Genomic DNA, 23409 nt, shown 5'->3' with positions numbered 1-23409 from the left:
AGGTGGAATATGGAGTTGAGGCCACAATCAGATCAGCCATGATCTTAATGAATAGTGGAGCAGGCTCGGGGGGGTTGAATGGCCTACTGCTGCTCCTAATTCTTATGTTTGTGTGTTTGTTCAATTGGGAGCAGTCAAGAAGAATATGTGGGTTTGGAGGGGGGGTGGGGGGGTGGTGGATGTAGGCTTTGCTGAAATACTTTACATGGTACACCTTCAAAGAACAGCGCTCAGCATCACCCTCACAAAGTGTTGGGTTTGAGTTCTGGACCCTGCTGAATTAACCAATTTTATTGGGACAGCGGGGCACTATAATTGACCTTTCAAATGCCAGTTTCTTGGGTGTTTAACCCAATACTACTTTTCACCAGGTTTATCAAATTACTCTATCATCAATGAGAACTAAGCTAAGAAGTTTTATTTAGGAAAGTGTGAAGAATGAGGACAACCCCTTGAATTGCTGGGATAGTGCTGAAGGGATGTAAACTTCTTTTTAAGCTACCTTGAAAAATAATTTTTAAATGAAATCTATTACGCAAGGTGAAAAGTGTATTAACTAATTTGTGTTGAAATTTCTTTCTCTAATTAACCCATGGCTATGACATAAATATAGTAAGATTTTGCACGATAATCTCATGCTTGTTGCCCTGTGAGATGAAAGGAGAATTATTGCAGAAATACTAGAAACTGATGTGAAAATTAATTGGAGTAAATGATGGGGAGCACATGTCCAGTATATCCTTCCAAGCAGTGAGGTTACATGTTAGAAGCACCATTTCTGTTCCTATTACCAGCTGCACCAGTTATTAACTTTAGTGTTTTATATAGGGCAAAAATATTTTTAGGTGCATTTCATTTTTAGTATTGACAGATGGTTTTTCTTGGAAACAGTATGACGTGTGTTTTCCTGTAAATGTAACCTCCTCTAAACAGCCTTATGCTGTGAGCTATGCCATGCAAATTGGAACTTGCTTTTACATGGGATATTGTCGCTAGCCAGAATCAACTTAATAATAAGAAGATGATGCTTGCTGGAAACCTGAAATGAAAGCAGAAAATGGTGGAACTATAAATAGGGAAAACTAAAAAGGCAAAAAAAAAACACAGGTTGTCATGTTTTGAGTATGTCCTCTTACTTAGAGTCAGTTTAATTTGCTTGGCGATCACACTGGGGAAAAAGGCTGATCTTATCTTTTTACCTTCATTGAAAAGGACAGTGATAATTGTAGCACAGTTTACACAATCCTCTGCCAGACAAAACTTTTCAGAGCTATGTTCACACTGGTGTAGCTTTGGTTTCCATCGTTGAGACTTGTGTCAGTGGGTGAATTGGTTCTCTCTTCTGTAGCACCCACCCTGTAAGGAAACTGAAATGTTTTGTTACAAATTTCCTGGCTTTTGGCAAATTCAGAAATAAAGTTTTAATGCATTCACAGAAGTGGCTTAGAAAAGCAGGGTCTCCTCTTCACTAAGTGCGACGGCTGTTGTTTCCACTTGGTAGTACCTATCGATTTTCTGTCCTGACCTCTGACCAATTACAGCTGCTATAAAGTCGAATTGTTAGTGTATTGTTAATAATCGAAATAACAGGAAAGCTTTGGTGTAAGCTGCAGTATATGATCATGATCACTTTGAAGAAATTAAACTTTTACAATCTGGTTTATATTTGTAATATCTCATTTGAAGATAGTGGAGATGCAAGAAGTTTGCTAAAATTGTGAGCTGTTCTGAAGCTACTTATGTTATGATTGTTTTCTTGGGATCAAACTGTACTCCCCTGCAGGTTGTTTGCCCGCTCGATAGACTTATGCATTATATCAGCTTCTAGGTTATACATCTCGGCCTTCTGAAATGAAGAGAATAGTGTACAATCATTCATATGCACTAATTAGCTTTGACTAAACTATATCGGGTATTGTGCAGAGTGAAATTTCTCCCCTTTCTGCTCAGCCCCTTGCCCTCTTCTTGTGTCCCGTTTTAGCTTCCCAGATCGAGAAGTTCCAAGTCAGTTGAAACAGGTTAAATGCAATTGTTACAAATCGTCCTTTACTGTAATATAATGATTCATAGAGCCATAGACATTTATGGCACAGAAGGGGGCCATTCAGCCCATTAAGTCCATGCCAGCAGTCTGTAGAACAATCCAGTCTGTCCCATTCCTCCGCTCTATCCCTTCAGGACCTTCTGGAATTTTAAATCCTCTTCATTTTTGATTTTTTTTTCCAAAAGTATAGTTTGTCATTAACATTTATCAATTTCAAAACAGCATAAAAATCCGAATTGACTAAATTGTTTTTTGGGTAAAAGTGATGGGCAATACTGTTAACTCACAATTTATTGTAAAATATTATTAAATTAAGAATCAAAGAAATTATTACAGATGAGAGGGGGATTAATTTAAACAGTCCTGATTTCTCCTCTCACCGCTTGTTCATAAACAGAAAGATGTTTTGATTTGTTTCCCCGTTTATAAGGGGTGGCGTGTTTCCCGATACTTTGGTTTTGATGTGATCCAATTTCTATTAATAACCCCACAGCAAACTCTTCATAGGATGAACTCAGAGGATTACTGTATTTGCACACACTCAAACATGGGAGGAGGGTAACAACATTGCTTCCTGTTCACTCATACAATTTTAGAGAGGGATAGCAAAAGAAAGATTTAGAAGATTTACAGGGCAAAGACTATAAAAAAAGAATTATTATTTCATGTGGGTCCAGAATCAAAGTCCAATGGTGTGTTCCTTCACAGAGGTCAGCAGGCTAAACTGATGCTGGACAATTCACTTTTCCAGTAGATTTGACTTCCATCATGGGTACGCACGTGAGGATGAATCAGTCTTGCAGAAGTTCCAGGAGAAACAGTGGAGATGGGGCCAGACATTCAAACCTTGTCAGAGCCCCTTTTCTGTGCTGCTGCTTGGTAGATGGGAAAAGGCAGACTGAGCTTTGCAGCTTCACAAGGCAATATTACAGGTTCCACTAGCTGGGGGGCGGGTGGGGGGGCGCATGTCACATATATCACGTGACTTCCATCTCTCCATTTTGGCTTTGACAAAGGGTGTGTATCCCTTTGCATTCCTGAAATTGCTAATGTTTCAACTTTTAAGTCTAAATGGGAGGTTGCAGGGTCCTTTGCCCTAGCAGATGAATTGGCTCCGGTTGGCCAGGCCTGGCTTATGAAGTGTAGATGGCCTTTGTATGATTCTCTTTGAATTTGATCTCTGCAGCCCACAGGGGTCGTTAGCATCTCTTCAGAGATTTTTTTTTTGCAAAAATATACTTTATTCATAAATCTTCAAAAACATTTCGAACCATTTCAAATCACCATTACAAAAATACAATCAGGTTCAACTTTTACAACGTGAATCACAAGGTGTATCAGTACAAACAATGAATATTACAATCATTGGCAGACATTCATTTTAATCTGTACAGCCTGAAGGGCTCTTTACAGTTCCCAGCCCCCTAGTGCACTGTGGCAGAAAGGTCTTAGGCAGCGACACTTCCCATTGTGCCTTTGTGGCGGCTGCCCCAAGCTTAACTGTGTCCCTCAGAACGTAGTCCTGGACCTTGGAATGTGTCAGTCTGCAACACTCGGTCGGGGACAACACTTTGTGCTGGAAAACCAACAAGTTTCGGGCAGACCAAAGAGCGTCTTTCACCGAGTTGATGATCCTCCAGCTGCAGTTGATGTTTGTCTCGGTGTGTGTCCCTGAGAATAGCCCATAGAGCACAGAGTCCTCTGTCACAGAACTGCTCGGGATGAACCTCAACAGAAACCACTGCATCTCTCTCCAGACCTTCTTTGCAAAGACACAATCTACAAGGACATGAACAATGGTCTCTTCCCCACCACAGCCACCTCGAGGGCAACGTGCAGAGGGGGTGAGACTCCTGGCGTGTAGGAAGGATCTTACACGGAGGGCCTTTCTCACCACCAGCCAAGCTACATCTTGGTGTTTGTTGGAAAGTTCTGGTGATGAGGCATTCTGCCAATTGACTTTGTCAGTCTGCTCAGGGAACCATCCCACAGGATCCACCCTCTCCTTTTCCCTCAAGGCCTTTAAGACGTTACGTGCCGACCACAGCCTGATGGACTTGTGGTCAAAGATGTTTCTCTGCATAAATTTTCCCACGAGGGACAGGTGGTACGGCCCGGTCCAACTACTTGGAACGTTCCGCGGCATCGTGACTAGACCCATCCTTCGCAACACCGGGGACAGGTAGAACCTCAGCATGTAGTGACACTTGGTGTTTGCATACTGAGGGTCTACGCACCGCTTGATGCAGCCGCACACAAAGGTGGCCATCAGTATGAGGGCGATGTTGGGCACGTTTTTTCCCCCCTTTATCTAGAGGCTTGTACATCGTGTCCCTGCGGACACGATCCATTTTCGACCTCCAGATAAAGCGGAAGATGGCTCGGGTGATCGCCACCACACAGGAGTGTGGAATGGGCCAGACCTGCGCCACGTACAGCAACAGCGAGAGTGCCTCACACCTGATGACCAGGTTCTTACCCGCAATGGAGAGGGAGCGTCGCTCCCACATGCCCAGTTTCCTTTTCACCATAGACACTCGCTCCTTCCAGTTTCTAACGCGTGCCCTGGTCCCTCTGAACCATATCCCCAGCACCTTCAGGCCATCAGCCTCTTCAGAGATAACGGGGCACAAGTTTCTGCTATACTGCCACTTAGCTCTTATTGTTTGCGGGTCACAGCCAGGTATCGTCTCAGCCATTTTAAAGGGTCATTGTCCAGTTTTAAAATTTTAGAAATTAGTTATGAACATACTTTTTAATGTAAAAATATAGAGCGTGAGGTCCTAGCCCCATTACAAAATCAACATTACACATATTTAATAATTCACTAAAAAAAGTTGTAGACTGGAGGATAGTTAACATAATTCCTTTATTTAAGAAGAGAGACAGGATATGTTCAGGGAATTTTGGACCAGTCAGCTTCACACAAGTGGTAGGAAAAAGAATGGAATCCTTACTAAAGGAGGGATTAGAAAAACATCTAGAAAATAAAAATGTAGTGATGAAAAGGTAGCATGGATTTCAAAAGGGAAAATCTTGCTTGACCAACAATATTGAATTTTTTGAGCAAGTAACAGAGAGAGACAATGGTAGTACAGTAGATGTACTTTATTTGGATTTTCAAAGGGCCTTTGATATTGTGACCCATAGTAGACTAATGAATAAGGTCAGAGAATGTGGAGGAGTCAGGGGACAAGTGGCAGAATGGATTGCTGACTGGCTTCAAGACGGAAAGCAAAAAGTGGGATTAAAGAATAGTTATTCAGAGTGGCAGAAGGTGGGAAGTGGTGTTCCACAAGGATCAGTGCTGGGACTATTGTAGTTTATAATTTTTATTAGCAATTTTAGCTTTGGAATCAAAAACACTTCCTAAATTTGTGGATGACACCAAATTGTGGGGTGTGGGGGCTATAACTGCTATTGGGAAGGACTACAACAAATTACAGGCAACTATTAATAATCTTGCAGAATGTGCAAATAATTGGCAAATGTAGTTCAACACGTAAATGAGAGATAATACACTTTGGTAGGAAAAATCCGGACGTCATTTATTACTTGGAAGGTGCAAGTCTAGGTGGGGTAGAGGAACAAGGCGATCTCAGAGTACAAGCACACCCATCACTGGAAGCTACACTACAGGTTAGCAAGGCCATTAAAAAAAAGCACTAGGCTTTATTCCATGAGGGTTAGAATTAGAAAGTAGGAAGGTTATGCTGAGCTTGTATCAAAACTTGGTTCGACCACAGTTAGAGTACTGGGTGCAGCTCTGTACAGCATGCAGTCCTGCTCGCCATATGAAAAAAAAGGATTTAGAAAGACTGCAGAAAATACAGAGATTTACAGTGATCGTACCAGAAATGTGTGGGTGTACATATCAGGAATGGATTGACAGGTGGGGCCTCTCCCTTGAAGAAAGAAGGCTGAGGGGCGATCTATTGGAGATTTTTAAAATTAGGACAGGTTTTGATAGAGAGAATGCAATGAGAATATTTCCTTTTGTGGGGAAGAGCATTATAACTAGAGGCCAAGTCATCAAGAAAATCCATTAGGGAATTCAGAAGAAACCCCTGTAATGGTAACGGCCCTGCCCTGTGGACTGCAGAGACCAAGTTCAAAGGGAACAATAAAAAGGCATCTGCATTTCAGAACCCAGGCTGGCCAACCGGAGTCTACTAGGCTGTTGGGACAAAGAGCCCTGCAACCTTATTCAATTCTTAATGGCTGGGATGTTCAACAATCTTGGGGACCCAGGTGAGGAATACATGTCCTTGCTGTACTGCAAAGCTCAATCCGCTATTTTTCCATCTACCAACCAAGCAGTGGCACAAAAACGGGGCTCTGTCTAGGTTTGAATGCCTGCCCCCCGCCACAACCCCGCCCCCGCCCCCCCATCTACACTGTTTCTACTAAAACTTCTGTACCAGCACCTACAAGATTGACTCATCTTTGCGCATCTATCTCTTCGTGGAAGTCAACTTTACTAGAAAAATGAATTATCCTGCATCAGTTCAGCCTGCTGACTTCTGTGAAGGAGTACACCATTGTATTTTAATTCTGGACTCAAGTGAAACAATAATTCTTTTCTCTGTGGTCTTTGCTCCGTGGTCTATCCCTCCTTTACTGTATGAGTGAAAAGGAGGCCACGTTGCTACCCTCCTCCTCCTGCATTTGAATGTGTGCAAATAAACTAACCCCCTGAATTCATCCTATCACAAGTTTGCTGTGGGGTTATTAATATAAACTGCATCACACCGAATCCGAGGGGTTGGGAAATATGCCACTGCTTGTAAATGGGGAAGCAAATCAAAAACACCTTTCTATTTACGGACAGTGGTGAGAAGAGAAATCAGGGTGGTTTAAATTAACCCCCTCTCCTGTCCGTAACACCCCCTTACCCAAAGAGTGGTGAGAATGTGAAACTTGCTGCCAGAGGGAATGGTTGAAGTGAAGAGTACAGATGCATTTACGGAGAAGTGAGATAAGAATTTGAGGGAGAAGGGAGTAGAGGGTTCCAATGGTAGATTTAGATGAGGAAAAATTGGGAAGGTGGAGCACAAACACCAACATGGACTGGTTGGGCAGAACGGCATGTTTCTATGTTGTATATCCTTATGAAATTGGGTAGCCATATGTATGGCGAAACCAGCATCAAATAATTTAATTATAAATTATTGCTGCTGCAAAACAGCTTGTGTTAAAATAGTATTCCATTACTGTCCATACAAAACACAGATATAGTATGAGTGCAGTCTTGCGTGAAGAGGTTCAGCTGGCTAATGTAGTTTCACCATTTTCACTTGAGAAGTAGCACTTGATCATGACAGCAGACTAATGCTTTTCAACACATTATATAACATTATTTGTGTAAAGCTTTCAGATTCTAAGTATATTACTTATTCATCATTTAGAAGAAAATGCAATTTATTGGAAAGCATGATTTTTAGCATCCTATTTCCATCTGTGTCATTGAACTTTAAAGCATTTTGCAGCCTTCAGGGCAAGTGAAGAACTCAGTTTTAGACCTTTTTATTGCTTGTGACAGACCACTAAAGATGCTTTCACATTACAATAATGCAGCTAATGGCAAATGCAGTTCTCTCCCACCTGGGCTTGGGGATAGAAAGAGACTGACCTCCTCCTGATCCCTTGTGAACTCCCCACTTCTGGTCTTCTAAATGCTTGGAGCTGGTTAAGTAAATCTTGTGGCAAGATAGTAGTAACGCCATATTGTTACTCGTGTGAAATAAATGCTAAGATGAAAACAGGAATCTGTGAGTGTGCACAGAGAGTGCATCTTCATGGTGCCAATCAGTATATTTGAAGCTTGATGAAAAAATAAATGGAAGAAGAGAGTGCCACCAGGAGGTTGGTATCCTGCTGCTCTCCAAGCTGGAGTTTATTACAGCTGAGGGTAAAAGCTCCTTAAGTGCATGACAAACAAGCCAGCTGGATTTGTGAGCTTAGTGGTATAGTGAGGTGGGCATTGGGACTAAGCCTCCGTGCTCTGCTGCTGTGGTGCTGTGCCTTGGAACACAATTTTACTGGCCAACGCTATACAAATATTTCAACAATAGAGTTCTTCTTTTGTGCATAAGTAAGGTTCAGCTGCTCTTTGCCATGGAGATGTGCTGCCTCACGTACAACTGCCAGTGTGTGGGAATTGCAAAGGTTTTGTTGCAGCACCTGAAAAACTTCAGCGAATTTGGATTTTTTGTGCTCATTTCAGAAAATACAAATAGCAAGAAATGTTTTCGGGTACTCATGCCTTGAGATGATAAATTAGAATAAGGGGTTTTTATCAGAATTTTCTAAACCTTGTCGTACTGCTTATTTTTAGTGAATCAGCACCATTTGCAAAAATGAAGCTGAAGACCAACACCAAAAGAAGCTCTGATCTGACGTGATATCTGCAGTGTTTTGCTTTTATCTGATTTGATATGGGTTTTTTCAAAAAAATGCTGCCTCTTTCAGACCTGTCTGAAAATTATTATTCTTTAATGTTCCTAACAAAACTGACTTATCCACTAAATTACATTTTTGACTCTGCCAAGGCATGATTTTTTTGTATGTGTGCATGCATGTGAGAGGGAGAGAGAGGAAGAACCGTGTCTTTGAATACCCTGAGGGATATGATTATCAGCCAAATCTACTTTCCGCAACTCTTGTTTGTGCTGCCTTCTGGTCTTAGGGAAAATAATTGGAATTTCAATCAAATGCTTCGCCATATCAATATATGAGTCATTGACTTGAGATTCATTTGATTTTATTGCAGATAATGGGTTGCAATTTTTTTCAATTTCAAACAGCTGTAATATCTGATTTCATCAAAGAAAGCCTCAGAGCAGTTTTACACTGGGACCAGCCAGTTGAAATGCAATGGTCTTGATTAATGCTGTCAGTTCCTATGGCACTGAGTTAAAAGCACGTGTTTGATATTGCGCAAGAGTCCTTTTGAAAACCAGCGTTTTGAATCATCAAAGGTATCACTGAAACGGGCCCTGTCCAAGAGAAAGTTAAGATTTGACTGGGACAGGGTGACGATGACTGAATTTTCTGTTGAGAATCAGAACTTTGGTCATCAAATTTAGACCCCTTCTAGCCAAGTAACCCTTTATGAAGGGTAGTTGACCAGTTTGGGACTTTGGAACTGTATCTACAGCCAGGATTTTCCACTTTTGCTGGGGCACGGCCCACCACGGGGAATGGGGCTGGCCAGCCAAAGGTTCATTGACTATTGGCAGGACCGGTCGATCCTGGCGGTGGGTGGGGCTGGAAAATCCCACCCTATAATATTTTCCTATTTATGTGCATTAAACTATTTGACTGTAATTAAAATATAATTCTGTAAATCTCTAGCCTATGCAAGTTGTCATTTTGAAAAGAGTTTCGTAACATAGCTTGAGATTAAGTTAAATCCAGTTATTGAACTATGACAAATACAGATTAATGGGAGTTGGATAAATTAGTTCCCTGGGTATGCATCCAGGCTTCATTTAACACAAATAACCTAGCTGCTGACCTTCATTTCCATTTCAATTCGGTCTAATGAACAAATGGGCTTTGTGCGATGGGCAGCAGATTTGCAGTACCCACATGCAGCCCTTACATTGGGAAGTCACCGTAAATCTGTTTCATCCAAACCCTGTTTAAAAAATGCATGTTAAAGAAGATTCCCCTATGGCCTTATTCTATGCTTTTTACAATAATCTAAACCATGGATAACCTGCTGGGCATTTTTGCTTCCACATATAATCTCAATTAGAAACAAACCTAAATAGTTTTAGTCTTGCACATGGGTCTGATGATTTTGGCACATTGTATTATTTACCACGTTTACCATGTAGTCCTTGGTGCAGTATATTCTGGTTAAGGGTGATTATTAGTCCTGTAACATGCTTTGTCACTCATGGCATGCAAACAACAATGGATTTTAGGTTAAAGGAGACTTGTTTATGGAAAGAGTTTGTGTTGTCAGAACTAGGTAATAGCTTGAGAAAATCCAGATGTCAATAAATGCCTCCAGCAGCTGTAGGTATGTGGCGGTCAAAGAAGGGAACCCTAATGGATTTTGTTTTCTCCCTGCAGCCAATTGTCCTCACTGCCAACTCTTGAGGTCAAATCAAACCTGTGAAATTTCTGCCCTGTGCGAAGTACAGCTCCTCACTGACAAGTTCACCAAGCTATCTGGGGAACACCCAGCCAATCAATAGAATATTTTCCAAAATATACCAGAGTCAAATGCAGATCAACATTATACTATTGAATTGGAATAAATGTTTAAGTATATGGGAAAATACCTTGAGAATGAGAGTAAGATACCAGCTCTTTTGGTGAACCAGCACAGGAGTGAAGGGCTGAATGGCCATTCCTTGTTTTAAAAATTTTGGTTCTAAGGCCTGCTAATAATAATTTTTGTGCTGTCTAAAAAAGAAATTCTCCAATTGTATTTCAACATTGAACATGGAATCTGGCCTCAATTGATAATGTCCTATAACATCTAAGAGCTATGTCTAAAGTTAAATGATTAGTGATGGCTTTGTTCCATTTGAAACTCGTTACATTTACATTTGATTTTTTTTCCAGAATGATTGTCAGTGGGGTCCTGACTTTAATCCTTAGCTGGGGGTCCCTGGGTCTGGATACCTCTGCAGCTGTGGTAAGTGACAAAATGATCCTATTGACCTTTCCTGCTGTATGTATTTCTATTAAACAAATAACTGATTTGTTAGAAACTTGTACAGGTAAAGCATCAGCAACACTTATAGGAACCAAGAATTTAGGTGTTGGGACAGGGTGTCCTTTTTTTTGGAATTAAAGCTTGGAATTTTCCAGGCCCTTTGGGCATGGGCTTGTGGATAGAAGTGGGGAGACGTAAAATTGGGGCTGGAATTCTTTTGTCTTAACATGGTTTTCGCATTTTTCTGATGGCTGCTGACATAGTGGGAGGACTTTGCACATGGAAGTAATTAAGGCACTTATTTGGCAAATTGAGAGCGGTCTTATGGGGATTTTTAATGTTACTAATGGTGCACAGAAACAACAGGGCTTCAGAGCCTTACCTGGTTAAAGGAGGCGGCAAGCAAGTGTGGGATCATTGTTGCCATCTGTAGTCATCGAGAAAGTGGGCGTGGAATGCCAGGGAGAGTGAAGCAGCAAACAAAGCCGGGCTGAGCATCAGGGAAGGTGTCAGTACTGTGGGGGGCTGCTGCCTGAGTACCACTGGGGTAGTGACACTCGAGCAGAAGGAATGCGCTCTCACTGATTGATCTCTGCATCTTCCGTATGTTAATTGGCCAGCTGATCCCTGCTCGAACAGAAGCGGCCCCTGCTTTCGGCCCCAACGTTAGGCCTGAGGCCTGGTCGCAAATTTCAACCATGATGAACTTACTGGGCAGAATTTTACAGCCACATTTTGGTGGGGAGGGGGCCATAAAATGCAGCTGGCCGTTATAAATCTCATTGACGACAACGGGAACATAAAATCCCACTGGTGTAAAATTCTGCCTAGTATGTTGCAGGGTTTCAAGCTTGGAAGTCCTGTGAAAGTGGAAGGATTGGATTTATATAGCACCATTACCACATTCTCAGAATATTAAAAAAGCACCTCACAGCTAACAAAATGCTTTGAGAGTGCAATCATGTAGTCAATCGCTGTTGTCAGTTTGCACCACATAAAGAGGCAAAAATGGACATTGGGCTGCTGGAAAATGACGCTGGAGAAGTAGTAGTGGGGGACAAACAAATGGCAGAGGAACTGAATAGGTACTTTGCATCAGTCTTCACAGTGGAAGACACAAGTGACATCCCCAAAGTTCAAGAGAGTCAGGGGGCAGAGGTGAGTATGGTGGCCATTACCAAGGAGAAGGTGCTAGGAAAACTGAAAGGTCTGAAGGTGGATAAATCGCCTGGACCAGATGGATTATACCCCAGAGTTCTGAAGGAGATAGCTGAAGAGATAGTGGAGGCGTTAGTGATGATCTTTCAGGAATCACTGGAGTCAGGGAGGGTCCCAGAAGACTGGAAAATCGCTAATGTAACCCCTCTGTTTAAGAAGGGAGTGAGGCAAAAGGCGGGAAATTACAGGCCGATTAGCCTGACCTCGGTCATTGGTAAGATTTTAGAGTCTATTATTAAGGATGAGATTTCACAATACTTGGAAGTGCATGGTAAAATCGGGTAAAGTCAGCATGGTTTCATCAAGGGGAGGTCATGCCTGACAAATCTGTTAGAATTCTTTGAGGAGGTAACGAGTAGGTTAGACAAATGAGAGCCAATGGATGTTATCTACTTGGACTTCCAGAAGGCCTTTGACAATGTGCTGCACAGGAGGCTGCTCAGTAAGATAAGAGCCCATGGTGTTAGAGGCAAGGTACTAGCGTGGATAGAAGATTCGCTGTCTGGCAGGAGGCAGAGAATGGGGATAAGGGGGTCCTTCTCAGGATGGCGGCTGGTGACTAGTGGAGTTCCGCAGGGGTCAGTGTTGGGACCACAACTTTTCACTTTATACATTAATGATCTAGATGGAGGAACTGAGGGCATCCTGGCTAAGTTTGCAGATGATATAAAGATAGGTGGAGGGACAGGTAGTATTGAGGAGGCGGGGAGGCCGCAGAAGGATTTGGACAGATTAGGAGAATGGGCAAAGAAGTGGCAGATGGAATACAACGAGGGGAAGTGTGAGGTCATGCACTTTGATAGGAAGAATAGAGGCATAGACTATTTTCTAAATGGGGAGAGAATTCAGAAATCTGGAGTGCAAAGGGACTTGGGAGTCCTAGTCCAGCATTCTCTTAATGTTAACTTGCAAGTTGTCAGTAGTTAGGAAGGCAAATGCAATGTTGGCATTTATTTTGAGAGGACTAGAATATAAAAGCAGGGATGTGCTGCTGAGGCTTTATAAGGCTCTGGTCAGACCACATTTAGAATATTGTGAGCAATTTTGGGCCCCGTATCTCAGGAAGGATGTGCTGGCCCTGGAGAGGGTCCAGAGGAGGTTCACGAGAATGATCCCAGGATTGAAAGGCTTAACATATGAGGAACGTTTGAGGACTCTGGGTCTCTACTTGATGAAGTTTAGAAGGATGAGGGGGGATCTGATTGAAACTTACAGAATACTGAAAGGCCTGGATAGAGTGGACGTGGGGAAGATGTTTCCATTAGTTTGAGAGACTAGGACCTGAGGGCACAGCCTCAGAGTAAAGGGAAGACCTTTTAGAACAGAGATGAGGAGAAACTTCTTTAGCCAGAGAGTGGTGAATCTATGGAATTCATTGCCACAGAAGGCTGTGGAGGCCAGGTCATTGAGTGTATTTAAGACTAAGATAGATAGGTTCTTGATTGGTAAGGGAATCAAAGGTTACGGCAAGAAGGTGGGAGAATGGGGTTGAGAAACTTATCAGGCATGATTGAATGGCGGGGCAGACTCGATGGGCCAAATGGCCTAATTTCTGCTCCTAGATCTTATGGTCTTACAAGATCCCAAAGACAATAAATGAGATGAAGGACCAGTTAATCAGATTATGATGGTATGGTTTGTGGGAAGTGTGTGTTGACCAGGACACTGGGATGATGTCCTCCTCTTCGTCGTCGTCCTCTTGCTGCTCCTCCTCCTCTTGGTGCTGCCGTGGGATCTTTTCTGTTCACGTCAAAAAGACACACCTTGGTTTATCACCTCATACAAAACACAATGCAGAATTTCCTCAGGGAAGGCAGGGCACTTTAAGAAAAAGCCTTTTTCCCCTACCCCCATTGTGCATGCAGGCATACATTTTTAATTAGTAATTTCCGTGCAGAGGGTCCCTTTTCCCTTCCCTCATCAATTCCTGGCTGTTGCTCTGAAGCAGACTGCCAGGAGCTACACAAAAGCTGACCGAAGTTGCTTTTTAATTTTTGGTTTTCTGCTCCACTTTGAATGAAGTGCCTTGTTTCCTTTTCACCTTCCAAATATTGTAACTACAATTCAGCAAGCTGTACGTGTCAAATCAGAAAACATTTATTAGCCTCCTTGTTCCCAGGCCTCCACAGAATGACTGTGAATCAGCAGTGAACTCAGTATGCAAAAGCTGTCACGACGACACTGGAAGTGGCTGAATATTTGTCTCTTTTTGTTGCACTGATTATTGCTTTATAAATGAATTTGACAACCATTCAGACTACCATACATCTAGTAGGCCAACAGTTCTTTTGGAGAGTAACAGATGTGAAATTTAAATCCTCAAAACAAAATGCGCTTCGAAGGAAAATCTAATTCAGGTCCTTTCACGCAATGCTTTGTTCTAATTTAAGTACATCTATGGTGAAGGTTTTCAGTAGGAAAGATTTTAGTTACTTTGAGTGGAATGCAGTCAGTGGAAATGATACTTAAATGCTGAAATTGGTGAGCTAAATACGGGTCACAGATCAAAGCCAGGGCTGACCTGGTTTTGCATGGTTCATGTTGTTCCGTTTTATGGCAGAATTTTACTGCTCTCAGTTTCTTTTTAAAAAAGTAAAAAAACAAGCCAGCAGTAACTTATCAAATGTGGCATCAATGTACTCGGGTTCAAGAGGAGAGAAATTGACCCATTTGCATCCTCCTGGTCACTATCCACTAATGTCGGGAATTTCACGCTTTTGCACATCTGATGTGGATTTAATTTGACTATGATGTCCAGCCACAAATGGAGACTGACAACTGGAGTAAATTGCTATTGTGCCTTTAACATTGTTTGCAGTGTCTGGAAGAGAGGAGTTGAGAAGAGGTCACTATCATTTATTGGCTTGATGGTCTCGTTACCTCATTTGTACTTGAGCTTTATTGGGATCTGGTTCAGGAATCAACAATACTCTAGGCCTCAGCTTGAGAGAGCAGAAACAATACAGCCAAAATAATTAATAGTAACTAAAAGCTAATAAATCTAATAAGTGATTCAGGAACATGTGTGGACTTTGCTACCATAAGGAGTGGTTGAGGTGAATAGAGAAAAAAAACTTATATTAATATAATGCTTTTCATGAGCACTTAATGTCTCACAGCACTTTATGGCCAATGAAGTACTTTTTAGTGAAGAACTTTTTGAAGTGTACTCTGTTGTAATGTGGGAAATGTGGCAGCCAATTTATGCACAGCAAACTCCCACAATCAGCAACATGATAACCAGATACTCTGATTTTTTGTGATGTTGGTTGAGGGATAAATATTGGTCAGGATACCAGGGATAACTCCCTGCTCTTAGGAACAAGAATAGGCCATTCAACCCATCAAGCCTTCTCCACTATTCAGTAAGATCATAGCTGATCATCTATCTCAATGCCACTTTCCTGCACTATCTCCTTATCCCTTGATATCATTAGTCTCCAGAAATCTGTCGAATTCTGCCTTGAACATGCTCAATGATTGAGCTTGCACAACCCTCAGGGGTAGAGAATTCCAAAGATTCTGAGTGAAGAGATTTCTCCTCATCTCAGTCTTAATGGCCTACCCCTTACCTTGACATTATGTCCTCTGGTTTTAGACTCACCAGCCAGAGACGACACCTTATCTACATCTACCCTGTCATGCCCCGTAAAAACTTTGTAAGTTTCAATGAGGTCATCCCTCATTCTTCGAAATTTTAGGGAATACAGACCTAGCCTCCTCAATCTCTTCTCATACGACAATCCCACCATCCCAGGGATTAATCTGGTGAACCTCTGTTGCACTCCTTCTATGGCAATATATCCTTCCTTTAGAAAAGGAGACCAAAGGTGTGCACAATACTCCAGATGAGAGCTCACCAAGGCTCTAAATAACTGCAGCAAGTCTTTACTCCTGTCCTCAAATCCCCTTGCAATGAAGGCCAATGTACCATTTGCCTTCCTAATTGCTTGCTGCACCTGCATGCTAACTTTTAGTGACTAATAAATACGGATACCCACACTGTCCAACCTCTCACCATTTAAGAAATATCCTGCCTTTCTGTTTTTTCTGCCAAAGTGAATAACTTAACACTGATTCACGTTATAATCCATCTGCCATGTTCTTACCCATTCACTTAACCTGTCCAAATTCTCTTGAAGCCTCCTTGCATCCTCCTCCCAACTTACGTTCCCACCCAGTCTGGTGTTATCAACAAATTAGGAAGTATTACAATTGGTCCCCACATCCAAATAATTTATATAGACTGTGAATAACTGTGGACCTAGCACTGATCCTTGCAGTACTTGCTAATAGCAGCCTGCCATCCTGAGAATGATCCATTTATTCTTACTCTTTGCTTTCTGTCTGTTAACCAATTTTCAATCCATACTAGTATATTTCCCCCAATCCCACGTGCTCGAATTTTCTTTACTAACCTCCTGTGGGACTTTATCAAATGCCTTCTGAAAATCCAAATACACCACATTCACTGGTTCTTTATCTACGCCACAAGTAACACCCTCAAAAAAAACTCCAACAATTTTGTCAAACATGATTTCTCTTTCATAACTCCATGTTGGCTTTGCCCAATTTTATCCTTTTTTTTTTAAATGTCCAGTTATCACATCCTTTATAATAGATTCTAAAATTTTCCCGACTACTGACGTCAAACTAACAGGTTTGTAGTTCTCCATTCTTACTCTTCCTCCCTTCTTAAATAGTAGGGTTACATTTGCTACTTTCCAGTCTGCACGAACCTTTCCAGAATCTATAGAATTTTGTAAGATAACCATCCACTACCTCTCTAGCCACCTCCTTCAACACTCTGGGATGAAGCTCATCTGGTCCAGGGGATTTATCAACTTTCAATCCAGTTAATTTTTCAAGTGCTATCTCTTTACTAATCTTAATTTCTTTTAGTTCCTCCATTTCACAGGTCCCTTGGCTGCTTAGTATTTCTGGGAGATTTCCTGTATCATCATCTGTGAAGACAGATGCAAAATAACTGTTCAGCTTCTCTGCCATTTCCTTGTTCTCCACTATAAATTCTCCTGTTCCCACCTGTAATGGGCCCACATTTGTCCTTGTTAATCTTTTCCTTTTCACCTACCTAAAGAAGCTCTTACAGACCTTCTTTAGGTTTCCTCACTAGTTTGCATTCATATTCTTTTTTGCTTTAATAAACAGTTTCATGGTCCTGCTTTACTGAGTCCTAAATTTCTCCCAATCTTCAGGCTTACTGTTTTTTCTGACATCCTCATAAGCTACTTCCTCTGATTTAATGCAATCTTTAAATTCCTTCTTTAACCACAGTTGATTTACTTTCCCTTTGGGTGTTTGTGCCTTAGAGGAACGTATATCTGTTGTAGACCATGTAAATATTAGCCATTGCCTGCCTATGATCAAATCCTTTAGTGTACTTTCCCAATCCACCATAGCCAACTTGCCCCTCTAATGTTCATAATTTTTATTCTTCAGATTTAAGTCCCTAGTTTCAGAATGAACTATATTGCATTCAAATTTTAATGCAAAATTCTGTCATATTATGGTCACTATTTCCCAGTGGCTCCTTTATAGCAAGGTTATTTATTAGCCAGTTCTCATTACACAACACTATATCCAAAATAGCACAACTCCTAGTTGGCTCCTCAATGTACTGCTCCAGAAACCCATCTTGTACACACTCCAAGAATTTATCTTCTAAACATTTGTGCTGATTTGGGTAGCCCAGTCTATGTGAAAATTGAAGACGCCCATTATATCCAGGTTACATGCATCTCTAATTTCCTGATTTATACCATACCCAACATTAACACCAGTTTGGTGGCCTGTAAACAATTCCCACCAATGTCCGCTATCCCTTGCTGTTTCTAAGCTCCACCCATACTGATTCTACATCTTCATCCTTCAAACTAAGATCCTCTCTTACCGATTTACTGATCTCGTCCCCTATTAAGAGTGCTACCCCATCTCCTTTTCCTTTTTTTCCTATCCCCCCCTAAATGTGGAATATCTTTGGATATTCAATTCCCAATCTTGATCACCCTATAGCGATGTCTCCATAATGGCAGTTAAATCATAGCCATTTACCTCAATTTGTGCATTCAAATTATCAACTGTTTTGCAAATGCTATGTGCATTCAGTTCGAGTGCTTCTATCTCCGTTTCTTTAACTTTATTCTCTATTCTGGTCCTGTTTGATGCTTGCCAATGCTTCGTCTGTATTCTATTTTTGCTTTCTATTTTTCTACTTCTCTTTACCAGTTTTGCTTCCCTAGACTCTGAGCTCCCTCTCAGGTTCCCACCCCCTTGCCATTCTAGCTTAAACCATCTCCAGCAGCACTAGCAAATCTCCCTGCAAGGATATTAGCTCTCGTCTCACTATGATGCAACCCACCCACCTTGTACAGGTCCCATCTGCCCCAGAACTGGTCCCAATGCCTCAGAAACCTGATGCCCTTCTCTCCTACACCAGTTCTGTAGCTAATCTCCTTCCTAGCTCCCTGAAATCCGCTTTCAAGGCTTCATCTCCTTTCGTACCTAAGTCATTGGTACTGATCTGGACCACAATCTCTAGCTGTTTACCCTCCCCCAGAAGAATGTCCTGCAGCCACTCCATGACATCCTTAACCCTCTCACTAGGGAAGCAACATACCATCCTGGAATCATGTCTATGACTACAGAATTGGCTGCCTGTTCCTCTAACTAATGAATCCCTTGTTACTACTGCTCTTTCCCTCTTCTTCCTTCCACTCCTGTACAGCTGAGCTGCCCATAGTGCCACGAGCTTGGATCTACTGCACTCCCCTGAGGAATCAGTGGCCTTACCAGCATCCAAAGCAGAAAACTGATTAGCAAGCAGGACCTCAGGGGACTCCTGCATTGCCTGACTGCACCATCCTCTGCCAAGTAGAGGTGCTGTCACACAAGTCTGGCTTCTCCTAGCTCCCTGAAGTCAGTGAAGGCCCCGAGCCTCGCCCTCTATTTATCTGCTGCTAAGTAGAAGTGCTGTCATGCAGGTTTGGCTTGTTCCAGCTCCTTGAAGTCAGTCATCTTCAGAATAGTGCCGTGGAATCTTTTATCATCCAAGCAGGCAGATGAGGTCTTGGCTTAACATCTCATTCAAAAGACGGCACCTCTGACAGTACAGCACTCCTTCATTACTGCACCAGAGCGTTGACTTTTGTTGATTTTTGTGCTCAAGTCCTGGAGTGGGACTTGAGCCTGAAACCTTCTGACTTGGAGGGAATAAATGCATTTTAAGGGGAAGCTAGATATATAGATATGAGCGAGAAAGTAATAGAAGGTATGCTGATGGGATGAAATGAAGAAAGGTGGGAAGCGGCTTGATTGGAGTTGAAACACCAACATAGACCTATTGAGCCAAATGACCTTTTTCTGTGCTGTAAATATTGTGTAACTGCTGGAAGCAGGAGCTGCATATCAAAATTTATAGTTCTACCTGCAATTTTGTATATATTATTAATATATATGTACAAATATAAATATTTTTTCTAAAAAACCCTGTGGCAGATAAACTTCCATTTTGGTGCTTGTCTTTTCAGAGGTGAGTGTTTTTCAACATTAGCATTCATCGTATTTTACCTGTGGCTTTGTTCTAATTGTGGAAGTGGAAAGAAAGACAAATTTGGAGCAATTGACTGACCCTGGTTCTGAAAGGCTATGTTCGAAAGTGCGAGCAGGCCTGCCCCCTATAGTCAGCTGCCAACCGAGGGATTTTTGGACCCCTTCACCAAGAGATAGTAGCATCAGTGGCATTCTTGCCCAGCAAGTCCGTTCACTAGTTGCTTCTCATCTGCCCACCTCCCTGGTTCCTGGTGCTGCGGCTTTCTGCCGACTGAGTTACACCTACTGTTGCCTGTAATTTAGCCAAGCACCTAAGCTTCTGTGCTTTGGTATTTTTGTTGCTCACAATACAGTGCAGAGGGAGAGCTACATTACATATGGAAAAGTAAGAAGAAAGGTTAAAGGAAAGTAAAGGAGCAAGGGAAAGAGGCAAAGCAGGTAGGCAGGAAATGGGCGATGGAATTGAATGCAAAGCGACAGACAGTTGAAGGCAGAGATAAACTGACAAGCTGTGTGGACTCTGCAGTGGAAGCTTTGTTCCTTGTGGGTTTTTCCCCTCAAAGTTTAGAAGAGTGCGTTTGTGGTGTTCTTAGGCTGCTGTAAATTACCAATTTACAGTCTATTTCTACCCAAAGCTTGATTTTTCAAATCGGACAGGATTTGCAATTTCAAGTCGCATAGAGATGTCAATTTTCACTTTTATTTTAAAACCATTTGTCACCTCTGACACTTGAATAATCAGTGCTAGTTTCGACAGTTCTACATGATGAAGCCATGATGATGTATAAGCAGCTTATTCCTGAAATTTCCATCAAGTTACCCCAGTGACCTTGCTGCTTATCTGGTGTTAATTACAAAAAAAATATTTTTCCAAATCTTGCAAGTTATAAGTTGCCAACAATTTATCATTCATGAGTGACTAAAGTTCTGCCTTTCAACACCACTCACAATAGCTTTCAGCATTTGCATGTTCCTGGAGTGTATCTATATCATGTAGCCCCAAATGACACCTTGGGACAGGTTATTGTGTTTAAGATTGGAAATTTGTAGAAGGTCAAAGGTAATTGTGTAACTACATTTTACAATCCTGTAGAAATTACATAAATACAATAAACTGGAAGAACAACCTAAATTCTGGCTGAAGGTGAAGAATTATGTTCATATTTTTTCCCAGTTCACTTCATTAGCCGTGCATATTTTACATCAGTGAGTATTCAGCCTAATGCACAGCACTGCAGGCAGCAGATCTAATTCAAGGTTCCATAGTGGTGAAGCACTAAGTGTTAAATTGTGAATTTATTCCAGATGCTTTCGTTAATAACATTGGACAAATGGTGACATTTTTGTGCCATTCATTTAGTAGTGATAGGCACTGAAAGAATATTGCAGTCAGTAGCAGGTGATTAACCTGGACATGTTTAGTTTGGTTAAAGTCCTTCGAATTTTTTTTGCAATCTTCTGTATTGATACGAAATGATTTCCTTTTATGTGTTCCATTCCCCCATCTATAGCCCTGTCAGCTGTTAGATCTCGTAAACAGATTACTGGCAGTAGCTTAAGTCAACTGATCAATTGAAACCATGTTGTGTTTAGTTGCAGTCTTTTGACTTGATTGACATTTCAGCTGTCCTCTCACTCTGGGCCTTCCAATACCACCTAACTGGATTATTGTGTGATGGTATTATAGTTTTTTAAATGCACAGCTATGGCAAACCTGCTCATTAAGTGTTGGGTGAATCACTTTACTTCAGTGCTTCGTTAAGCTAAGTATATTTCTTGATTCATTTTCTCTCCATTGCTATTTAATTCCTTTTAGTGGTCTGTTCACAATAATTCAGCTCCATCTGGTTCACTTTAAATAGCTGATTTGGATCAATCTGAATACCGATTCACTCTCTTCAACTTTTAGAAATGGGCATATTTTCTACCGCATGTCTCACAAGGAAACTGTTTTTGTAATCTGCAGAGCAGATTTTGAAAATGTTATGTGCAGATTGATGTCGCTTCTGCTGCGATTTATATATCTGGACCTTTCCATCCTTGCTTTTCCTTCCTCCTATTCTTTCTTTTCCTCTTTCTTTCCTTTCTTCTCTTTCTGTCCACTCCAACTCCTCTTTGAGCATTATAAATGTTACATTGATGCCCATTATAAATATTCATGTGGACAGTTTCAATATTATATGTGTGAATCAAAATTGTGACACAAGAATTAAGGTTAATGGACAAGAATTTCATGCCAGACACAAGATTTTAATGTATAGATATTTGTGCTTAAAAATTTTTTTAAAAATAAATTTTAATTACCGTAGATCATGGCATATAAGACGACCACACTTTTCTGCACCAAAAATCATACTTTTACATATACTCCCCACCCTTCTCATCTTTACAAAACTCTATACTTGCATTAATAGTCGGCCTCCATTTTTCACCCTAAAAAAACATGTTTTACTTACCTTGCACTGCAAGCTGGTGCATGGCTTCAAGCAGGTACTGGGCTGTGTTGCGAAGATGATGTCTGGGAGCTTAAGACATGCCCACACATGAGAGCAGACCACACATGGTATAGTGAGTGATGAACAGAAATGGGTTCTCCATCAAAAAGAATGAAATATGAAGCTGCTTTCAAGCTAAAAGTTGTAACATTTGCTAACTTGTCAAATAACTGTGCTGCAGTGAGGGAATTCAGGGTCAGTGAAAAACTGGCACACAAATGGAAGAAGATGCCCAAGACCAAATGCATCATGAGAACAGGGACCCACCACCGGCTTGACCTTGAGAAGCATGTATCGGAATGGGTCCTTGAAAATTGGCAGAATGGTTACATCGTCACCAGAAATGCAATGTCCTTCTACTCCCTTAAGTGGGCCAAATCAAGTCCAGAGTCCAGCAAAAATTTCAGACCAACAGCTAGCTGGTATTGCTGCAACATGGAATGAAACAGTCTGGTATTGTGACAGAAGACCAAGATTGCTCAGACTACCAAGAGACCTCGATGCCAAAATTACCAGTTTCCAGCGTATTATCATTAGACAGCAGCAAAAGCACAAGTACCCATTATGTCACATCGACAACATGGAGGAAATGCCCATAAATTTTGCAATGCCCAGCAGCCAAACTGTGGAGTGGAAAGGTTCAAAATCAGCTCTCGTGAAAACGACAGGACATGAGAAGACAAGATTCACGGTAGTATTAGTCTGCATGTCCGATGAAACAAAATTACAGCCTATGGTAATTTTCAAACATAAAACCATGCTCAACGTCAAGTTCCCTGTGGGAGTTTTTTGTGCATGTCCATGACAAAAGTTGGTTGGATGAGGCTGGAGTGAAGTTGTGGATCGATAACGTGTGGAATAGGCATCCCGGTGACCTATTAAAGAATGCAGCTTATTAGTGCGGCACATGTTCAGATCTCACATAAACAATGAGATCAAAAGATGCTTGCGAAGAAATAACACTCACATTTCAGTTATATCAGGGAATCTAACATCCATAGTTCAACCTTTGGATGTGTGACTCAACAAGCCATTGAAGGATTTTGTTCATGGTGAATGGGCAGGTGGATGGTTGATGGAGAAAAACACTTCATCGAGTGAAAATATGCATGCTGCCTCTATTTTGTGGTTTCATTATCAAATTGTGGGGTGCTATTGGTGGCCAAATGTCATCACATCATTCAGAAAATGCAGAATATCCAATTTAATGGATGAAGAGGAAGATGATTTGTCACGGAAATATGATTCCAAAAGGAAAAGCACCCAAATCTCATTCAGGTTGGGATCTCCGTGATGATGCCATTGCCAAAATGACTCATCATGAATCTGGTGAACTCTTTACATTGGATGCCGAAGACCGTGAATTTGACGGTTTGAAAACGCTTTAATCTTGGCTAAAAGTATCT

The 23409-nt window shown here is 41.5% G+C and overlaps 1 protein-coding gene across 2 annotated transcripts in view; it reads left to right on the top strand.

Moving 5' to 3' along the window:
• Positions 1 to 23409, top strand: part of LOC121293834 (protein tweety homolog 2-like) — a 141785-nt gene that overhangs the window by 81521 nt on the left and 36855 nt on the right. For both annotated transcript variants that reach the window (XM_041217213.1, XM_041217212.1), the window contains exon 6: positions 10628 to 10700. In XM_041217213.1, the coding sequence (XP_041073147.1) occupies positions 10628 to 10700 (73 nt within the window). The remainder of the gene's footprint in view (positions 1 to 10627; positions 10701 to 23409) is intronic.

This window comes from Carcharodon carcharias, chromosome 22 (assembly GCF_017639515.1).
Source record: "Carcharodon carcharias isolate sCarCar2 chromosome 22, sCarCar2.pri, whole genome shotgun sequence".
NCBI classification, from domain to species: Eukaryota; Metazoa; Chordata; class Chondrichthyes; order Lamniformes; family Lamnidae; genus Carcharodon; species Carcharodon carcharias.
This window is presented reverse-complemented; position numbering and strand designations above follow the sequence as displayed.